Source organism: Corvus kubaryi, unplaced genomic scaffold, assembly GCF_017639235.1.
Source record: "Corvus kubaryi isolate FWS band 111438036 unplaced genomic scaffold, C.kubaryi_AGA036_p1.0 37266, whole genome shotgun sequence".
Taxonomy (NCBI): domain Eukaryota; kingdom Metazoa; phylum Chordata; class Aves; order Passeriformes; family Corvidae; genus Corvus; species Corvus kubaryi.
In genome coordinates this window covers 6,898,919-6,908,329 of record NW_024581081.1, presented here as the reverse complement: position 1 = coordinate 6,908,329, position 9,411 = coordinate 6,898,919, and the positions used below count along the sequence as shown (strand labels likewise).

The window sequence follows — 9,411 nt, the reverse complement described above, 5'->3', positions numbered from 1 at the left end:
GTCGCCGCCGGGGGGTGGGCCGGGATACATCAGCAAGCCCGTGCCGCCGGGCGGCTGTGAAGTGCCGCCGGTGCCCCCGCGCAGGGTACGCAGCGGGCGGGCAGCGGCGGCGCTGGGAGCTGCCCTGGGCGGCCGCTGCCGGGCGGCGGGGTCCGGGGCCGTGGCCGGAGCCGGGGCCGGAGCAGGGTCCGAGCCGCGGCGTAGCATCAAGTGCGTTCTGGTGGGGGACGGCGCGGTGGGGAAGACCAGCCTGGTGGTGAGCTACACCACGAATGGGTACCCCACCGAATACATCCCCACCGCCTTCGACAACTTCTCCGGTAAGTGACTGGGGTGGCCGCGGGCACCGGGAGGGGGTTCTGCCGCCCTGGGGAGCGGCGCGTTCCGCCCGTGCCGGTCCCGGGGCCGTGGCTGGGCTGCGCGGGGAGGGGCGCGATGTCCAGGTTCGGTGATTTCATTAAGTATTTATGGGGAACAGGACTCTACGAAGCAGGACGGAGCTTGTCAGGCTGCCATGGCAGCCAGCAGCACCGGCTGGTCTCCGGTGTAACGGAGCCAGGCAGGCAGCGGGCGTCATGCCCGGCCGTGCAGCCAGAGCCGGGCTTTAACTGGGAACTCTCCGCTGTAAATCTTAGCGCTCTCGGGGACATCGGAAGCGCCTAAAGGGCAGGTTAAATACTCGCCTTGTCTCGCCTTTACAAAGGGGGAAGTCCAGTGGTTTCCTTGCGGTTCAGCGGGGGCTTTTCGTGTCCCGGGCGTGCTGAATGTGTACGAAGGAATAAAACGAAACCTTGGTAGCAGAAGAATATCCCGGACTGCCGGGCTCGCTCTCCACGCTGCCTGCAGAGGACTTGTGCCGTCACTGCCTAACTCGTATCTTGTAGTAAAATTAATCGGAAAGCCCTGAAGGGCTTGTGTGTGCCCAAGTGTTAGCGACGGACTCCCTTCCAGCTCTGCTAAGTCGTTTAATGTAATTGAAGAAAAAGCTATAAGAGCTGAGGGATGGTAAATCTTCATTTTTAAAAAAAAATTTCTTTAATGGAAAACATGTAAAGTTGAACTCACCACAGCTTTCCCGCCCCCCCCCCCCCTCCTTTCTCTCCAAAGCTGTTGTGTCTGTCGATGGCAAGCCGGTGAGACTTCAGCTCTGTGACACAGCTGGTCAGGTCAGTGGAGCCACTTACTTGATTTAAATGACAGCGGGAGGGGAGAAGTTGTTGGTGTTGTGCAAGGTAGTCCTGCAAATGACTTCATGGATTTGAAAGTATTCCCAGTGTTTGATTGTGTTATTATCCACTGTCGTTTTCAATGGTGCTTAACTCGCTGCTTTGCCTGTCTGGTGAAGGGTGGGGGATGTACTGTGCCTCCATATAGGGGCTGGGCACAGGCTGCTGCTCTGCTGGCTCAAGCTGCTGCTCTGTTTAGCCTGACTAGAAAGGCTGAACATACTGGAGATTCAGTGGCCACCTGGTTTTCTCTTTGAGAGGTTGTCACTGTCTTTATTTTTGTTAAATAACTGCAGGTTTAAGAATTAGTATTTGGGATGTACTCATGCAAAGCATCCACAGCTGTAGGTGTTTGGAGATAGAGACGGGTTTTGAAGGGACAGAGGCTGGAGGGAGAAAAAAGTCCTGTTGGGTGTTGTCCGTGGAGGCTTCATATTCGCCATTCCCACCCGTTTAGAAAGCGCTGCCACCTCAAAGCTGAGGTTTGCTGTAATCTAAGGCCTGAAGAGATGAAGAGTGCCTGATGCCTCTCATCTCCTACTTTGTCTGATACATAAAAAGAGCCCGTTTCTTACTGCCTTAGATTTTCTGGAAGACCCAGGCTTGTACCATCCTGAGCAGTGTGCAACACTGCTTGCCAGGGGTCGAGGCTGGATAACCAAAAGTAGCCAAAAATATTTTGCTACCTCACTGCATTTGAAGGCAGTGGGAGTTAGGATCCTATGCAGCTTTGTGGATCTAGGTCTATGCCTTCACCAAACCATGCTGAAAAATCTCAGTGGTCTTAACATACAAACCTATTTAGATGAGTAGTAACTGGGTGCCCTACTTAGGAATGAGGTTTTAAGGGTTATGCAGTATTAGACAGCAGTGTAGGACTCCCATGTGCCCTGCAAACCAAAGCTAAAATCCTACAAACAGCCTTCTGCAGGTAGTGATATGAAGTGAAACAGGAGAACTGTCCCATGATTTTGTGTCCTACTGACGAGATGGGGTGGTGCTGCAACAGTCTTGGCTGTGCATGTTCATAGGCAGAGCAGGGCAGGTAAAATTGCCATCAGGTGACAGCCTGTGGACATGCAGTGCCTGTGGAAATGCAACCACAAGCTGCAGGAGGGATGGACAGGCCCTGTAACCCCTTGCCTTCCCTGCCGTTAATGGTTAAGGTGTTTGCTCTGCCTGCCCAAGTGCAGCTGGAATGGGTAAAGTTACTGCCTTTAAAATGAAGGGGTTATCTAAACTGACAGAAATTGTCCTGAGTAAAAGATTCCTGGGTGGATACTTTGGTAAAACTGCTGCTGGGAGATGGCTGCTGAAATCTGCAGCTAAAAAAAGCATTCCAGGCAGTGGGAAATTCTATTTCAGCATCACTAGCCCAAAGAGGGGTAGAGTCCCTGCATGCCATGTGCCGACCATTGAAATGGCAGGAGTGTACTTGTGACATAAAGGGCACTATTTCATCTTGGTAGAAACCCTTCACATCTGGGGTTTGCTTCCAAACCCGTTGAATCAAGCCCTTTTGAGGTTTCTCATGTAGCAAGGAGAGGCAATTACATGGCAAGGTGCCTTTCTGCAAACAGCCCTCTTGTTCAGAGCAGCATCTCTTAGTAAATGTGGGGTTTTTCTTGACCCAAGTGGTGAGAGCCTGGTTTCCTCTGAGGCTTAATCTGAGAATCAAGAGAGCTAATGAATCTTACTTTCTTGACTGGTATTTTATAAATTGCTGTCTCTCTCAGAGATATTACTGCAAGAAATTCATTTGAGCAGAACAAGATTTCTGAGGCTTCCAGGGGGCTTTAAACTGCATATCCTGGGCCTCCAGAGGCTTTAAAGCAAAATTTCACATATCGAAAATTAACATGCAACTTGCAATTCATCAGTAAACTGGTGCCAGAGAGATATATTCAGCTTTGTATTTCTGTGCACTTTCAATTCTAAGCTTTTGAGAACATGGTCCATTTTATTTAAAATGTCACTGCCACTGAGGCAGATCCTACCTGTTCAGGCTGCTAGTGGTTTTATCCTGCTGTCAGTATAAAAGCAGCATGCCTGGAGTAACCCTTGCTTCTAGCTGCATTCTTCCCTGAGGATCAGCACACCTTTGTTACCTGAGGTGTTTGACTTTCTTGTAGCTTCGTCTTGAAGCTGAAAAAGGGCCTTGCTTTGCTGGAGTTTGCCCTAAAAGGAAAAAAAAAAAGCCAGAAGGGTAGTGCTGGGAGGCAGTTTGTTTGATGTGGCATGGGTGGGAGGGAAAGGTAAAGCTCTTACTCTATGCCATTGGCATGTTAAGCCTGCACATTGTAAGTCATTATTGCTCCCATCAGATTTAAATCCCTGGGCACAATGGCTGGGAAATTATTCCCATATCATGTAGGATGTTGCTAAGTAGTTACCAGTTTGAAAGCCGACTCCAGGAAAGGTACCCAGAAAGGTACACCTGCTGCCGCGTGCCTGCTTTGCCCTTGCCCGTGTCTGTTGGCAGAACAGCTTTGAGGTACGGGGTGCTCCTTGTCAGAGCTGCTCACTGACACCCTGGAAGAGGTGGGCCTGTAGGAAGTGCTCTCTCCCTCTTCAGTTTGTGGCTTTGTGTGCCATAACCTGCTTCCCGCAGCTTTGCTGCTTTGCTGAAGGTAGGGCAGAGGGCCTGTGTACAAAGAACAAAGGAAATATTTAAGCACTTGAAATAACCTGCAGCATTAGCTGGAAAATCTCAGGTACGCAGGGAAGCCACCACCTTTGTCCTGTGCGCCCAACGGTGGCAGGGTGCCTGCTGGCTGGCAGCCATGAGACCTCAGGCTGGGTACAGGTGGCATCTGCTTGTATCACACCTTGCTGGCTGGTCTGGATGCTCATTTTGGGGTGCCTGTCAAGATGGCAGTGGCTGGTGATCCTCAGCTTCACCAAGGGTCAGGGCAGGCTAGAGCTGCTCTTTCTGTGGAGTGCTAACACAGTTTTGTTCTGTGCAGGATGAATTCGACAAGCTCAGGCCTCTGTGCTACACCAACACGGACATCTTCTTGTTGTGCTTCAGCGTGGTGAGCCCTTCGTCCTTCCAGAATGTGAGTGAGAAGTGGGTTCCCGAAATTCGCTGCCACTGCCCCAAGGCGCCCATTATCCTGGTTGGGACACAGTCAGACCTCCGGGAGGATGTCAAAGTCCTCATCGAGCTGGACAAGTGCAAAGAAAAGCCTGTCTCGGAGGAGGCTGCAAAGCTCTGTGCTGAGGAAATAAAAGCCACATCCTACATCGAGTGCTCCGCTTTGACTCAGAAAAACCTCAAGGAGGTCTTTGATGCAGCCATCGTGGCTGGTATTCAGTACTCGGATACCCAGCAGCAACCAAAGAAATCCAAATGTAGGACTCCAGACAAGATGAAAAACCTCTCCAAATCCTGGTGGAAAAAATACTGCTGTTTTGTATAGGGGTCGCAAGGACCTGAGTGCTGCTCTGAGGAAATCAATAGAGGCTATATTAGCTGAAATCTCAATTTGTGTTGTCTTGAGTGTATAGTGTAGATCTGTATGTATGTGTATATGTTGCTACTGGATAACTCGGTTGCCCTTTCGAGGGTTGCAGAAGGATTCTTAGTTAAATAATTGCTATATATCAGGTCTGGCACGCAGTTTTGTGACCAGAACTTCTCAGTAAGGAAAAAAAAGCACCATGTGTCTGTGAACGTAGAAGGATTTGTCCAAAGGATTCAACTTCTTCTGTTGTAAGGTGTATGTGATGGGGAGGAGCACAACAGAGGCCTTCACTGCCAGGACTTTGCAGGAGGAATGCACAAGCAACGGTGGAAATGTAGAGCTCTGTACATGGACGATCAAAGGGAAAAATAACACTGTGCCTCCTAACTGACATTTGTAGCTTTAAAACCCCACTCCTGCTCTCTTTGTGTCTTCCCAAGCCAATGCTCTTAGGGATCACTTTAAAAAGGGTATGCAAGAGGTGTAATCTATCCGCAAATGCCATGGTTAAAAAGGTCATGAATATACCTTCAGCTTGTGGTGAGGGAACCTAATCCCTTACGGAGCTGACATCTCATTTGTCACCTCCTGACTTTCTGAAAGTCCTTTCTGTCCTCCTTTCCCTGCCTTTCCCAGGAAGCCGAGTGGAAGCCTGAGAACATGACCAAGCTTTAACTCGTTACCTCGAGCAGTGGCGATTTCCTCTGTGTTTTTGCAGACATGATGACAGTTCGTCTATTTCAGCTCAAAGGAATGTAAATACTGTTGTGTTGGGGTTTTTGGATTTTTTTTCCTAAGCGATGTAACAAATATCTGTGCAGCACCATATAAACCGCATCTGGTTTTAAGTCTACAGCCAAGAATTTCAGGATGCCCCACTTTACCTTATAAGGCTGCTAAAAAAATAACAAATCAGGCAGATTGAGATTTATAACAAACTGGACTCTAGAAACTGAGGCTGCTGCATCCTCTTCATGATGCTGTTTCCAACCAAGTTAATGTTTCCCTTCTAAAGGCAACAGTCTCTTGTGGTTGAAACTTGTCCAAGCTCATAGTTGTGAAATTGTCTGAGGCCACCCCAGAAATGTAACTGATAATTATTTTTTTTCCTCCAGATCAGTCCAACAGATTAACTGAAATGTGCCTAAAATGTAGCTGAGGGATCAACATAGAGCTGAGTGTGACCTGTTCTCTGACAGAATCTGGTTCTTACTGAACTCTAAGCCTAATTGCAGTTCTAGTGAGTTTGAGAGACCTGAATGATAATGTGACTCTCTGCAAGAATCAGTATTTAAACCTATTCTGCAGAGGACATTTAGTTTGTGCTGGCTGTCTGCCTTTTAATGGCCACAACTACTTTTTTTTTTCCCCCTAGATAGTTCAAGATCAAATTATATTTCTTTTTTTTTTTTTTTTTTTTCCTCTGGCCCTAGCCTTGAAACGACCTTTTCCTTATTCTTAAACTAAACTGTAATGACAGAAGGCCAGAACCTTTTTTCATCCGAAAAGAATCAACGCCTGATATAAAGAACTATGGAGGCCATTTGAGTCGATAAAGGTGACCACAGGACCTCCTGGCCCATTAAGGAAAATGACACTATATAAATGGATTCTGGGCTATTGGCACAGGCTCCACAGACAGTATTTTTTCCTTCTTTACAGAAGAATGAGTCCAGAATGGGTAATGTTCCATCACTGAAAACTTGAAAATGGGATGGAAATCTTTACCTAGGGCCCAATTCAATAAAAAGATGTTGGCTTCTGCACTGGAAGAGCCTGGAAAAACAGTTTCCATAGCACAGAAGCTGGATGCATTTGACTTGGTTGCATCTGGTTGGTTGGTAATGGTTTAATGTTTACTGGTCCTGAAGTTAACATCTGAGCCTTTATATTTCTTACTCAAATGCTTTGACAGGATTTCAGATATGCAGTCATACTAACATCTTGGAGAAAAACAGAAAGCTAGATTTCTCTTGGGTGCTTTGATTCTCTGTAAAAAACAGTCTTGGTTGATCAAAAATATGGGTTTGAGGAGGAGACAGGCTTGAATTGGAGCAGCTTCCATTTACAAAAATAACAAAATTTCCTCTGCAAGATCATACTTGCTTGATATCATGCTATACTGGAAGCAGTAGGTTATACTTTATTAGCAGCCTGTTTCATAGTCTGGAGTAGTATTACTTTTAAATGTAGCCAGCTGTGACTGTTTCTGAAGATGTGATTTATATACAACTTGTTATAGCCCTTTACTAGGTGTGTGTAAACTGAGGCCTAATAACTCTATGGATACTGCTCTACATGGGGCTACACAGGGTCTAGGTTTTAGAAATATTACTTTTAAAATTACCGATATTTTATGAGCGCAGATGAGGGGGAGATGTCTCTATGTAGTCTATAATCTGATGTGCCTTATGAAAAAACTCTCTTCTGTTTTCTAAGTGTAGGCTATATTCCAAAAGAAATATTTCATGTGAGAATGATATAAATGAAGTATTTGGAAATAAATTCTGACCTGTGTATGTGTCTGCCTCTGCTGCCTGCTCAAGGAAGCTGGAGGGCAGTCCCTGGCCACACACTGCGCCAATATCCGTCAGGGAGGGACTGCTCTCCCAGTGCCCCAGCAAAAGGCCTCTGCCCAGAAAATACAGCATTTTCCCTGCACTGCCCCATCCCCAGGGGGCCGGGCTGGGTGGGAAGGCTATGATGGCCAGCTTTCTGTCTCCCTGCCAGCACAGCAGCGTCTTGCTGTGGCCCTGTGAGGCACGGACAGGCTCATTGTGCTTGGCCCTGAAAGCGGGTGAGCGGCAGGGAGCACAGCACAACTGGGGTGTTTTGCCTGCTGCATGTTGTTGCCACATGTGTCCTCGGGGAGCCAGAGCCCATTCCCTTTTGGCATCGTGGGTCTTGTCACTCCTTTCTGGGTCCTGTCCCTCATACCAGGGCCAAGGCGTTTGAGGTTGTTTGTGCCCAGGAGCTCAATGGCTGTGGCACAGAAGGCTGAGTTAGCCGAGTGGGGAGCAGCATCTAGACCTCCAGGCATTCCCATGGATCCAGTGTCCTGCTCCAAAACTGCTCCAGAGAAGGACCTGTGCTCTGGACCAAGGTTGGTAAACTGTCCCCATTGTGTTTGTTTTTCTGGGAGCTGAGAGGAGTAGGCATGCAGGAGTGGCATACCAGGTTGCCCTCCCATGCCACCTGTCTCTTGGGTTATAAGGCCAAGCCATTTTCAGCCATGGGAATGCACACAACCTGCACAACGTAGAGGAAGGAGATCAATGCACTGTTCCTCTTTCTCATGGTTGGTTCCTCACTGGAACAAAGCCTTGGCTTCTTCTCCACTTTGTTAAGTGCCATGCCGGGCTGTGAGGCTGGTTCACCTGGTCATCCTGCAGCACAGCGACTGTGCCCGAGAGCCCAGCTTGCCAGCGGGCTCCTTTCTGGTGAGTACCTGGGATTGAGTCACTACTGCCCATGCTGGTGCCTTCAGAGAATCACTTCCATGGGGTTTCTGTGCTGTGGGGGGCAGAGTCGGGGTGCACTGGCTGGAGACCAAGTCACCCCACCTTTGCATGCTGACTTTGCAGGAAAAGGGGATGTGCTAGCTTAGAGTCCAGAACCTACTCTTGCCGAATCCTGGCACAAAAATCCCTCTGTTACCTGTGGGGTATTGCTTTTCTGCTGAGGTGGGCTGCTGTCTTATGCATCTCAGCATCTGGACAGGGCTAAGGCAGTTCAGGTTATCCTTTACCCCAGGGTGACTTTCGTGCCTGGGTGTGCTGTTGTGATCAAAAGGCTCCCTCAGCTGCCCTGCTTCACTTACTGGATGGGCTGGCAGCTGAGGCTGGTAAGAGCATACTGAAGTAAGCCTACCGTACATAAGGTTTCCCAGGAATCCTGAAATAGCTGATGGTTTGTGATGGATGGAAGTTCCCAAGACAGGACTTGGTTTTCTTTCGTACGCAATTAAAGTCCTCTAGGAAAGTTTGTTTGGTTGTTTTTTTTTTTTAATGGAGAAAAGTCCCCTTTACCATTTTTCCCCCTGTGTTTTGTGGATTGGACATACTTCTAGGGTATGATTGAAGGTTGACTAGAGCTGAGACACTGACGAATGTGAGAGTTTGTCCTTACAGGGTGTCTGTAAGGACACTTCACCACACTCTTACTTTGCTTTTGATTTTCCTTCTAGACACCAGTTACTGACCACAGAGAGGGGGGGCACAGCTGCAGGAGATGGGGTTTTTGTATGACCACGTGGAGCTGACCTAATGTTGTCATACGTATTATGCTTAAACGCTCAACCTTGCTGAAGCATGTGAGTGCCCCTACAGTTGAGAAACCTTTCTGAGCTCTAGTAATTGATGTGTTCAGGGGTTTGTACAGAAGAGATCTCTGTCAACTTCTGCCTTTAGTGTTGCCCTGGCATGCAGCAACGTGAGGAGAGAGGAAAAACAACTGCTCAGGAAAGAGTGAGACACTACAAACCTCGGGAGAACTGGCAAAGGGACTCCGGGGCAATGGGGAGTGATAGACACTACTTTTACGTACTTTAGTCATAAGCAGATTAAAAACCCAATTAGAGTATTGCCTGAGGAAATGAACAGCCCCAAGGAGGGCTGTTAGGTATTAAAATACAGCCTTTTCTTTAGGAAGTCTCAAAGCTATGGATAGCTGGAAGCTGGGAGGAAAAATCACTGCACATAATAGGGAAAAATCACTCA

The 9,411-nt window shown here is 48.1% G+C and overlaps 1 protein-coding gene across 1 annotated transcript; it reads left to right on the top strand.

The window, feature by feature from the left end:
• Position 1: 1 nt before the first annotated feature.
• Positions 2–7,212, top strand: RHOU (ras homolog family member U; the record flags this gene model as incomplete). Its single annotated transcript, XM_042024988.1, has 3 exons — positions 2–320; positions 1,108–1,166; positions 4,193–7,212. Coding segments are annotated over 3 exons (834 nt in total), but the record flags the coding sequence as incomplete, so codon positions are not given.
• Positions 7,213–9,411: the final 2,199 nt, after the last annotated feature.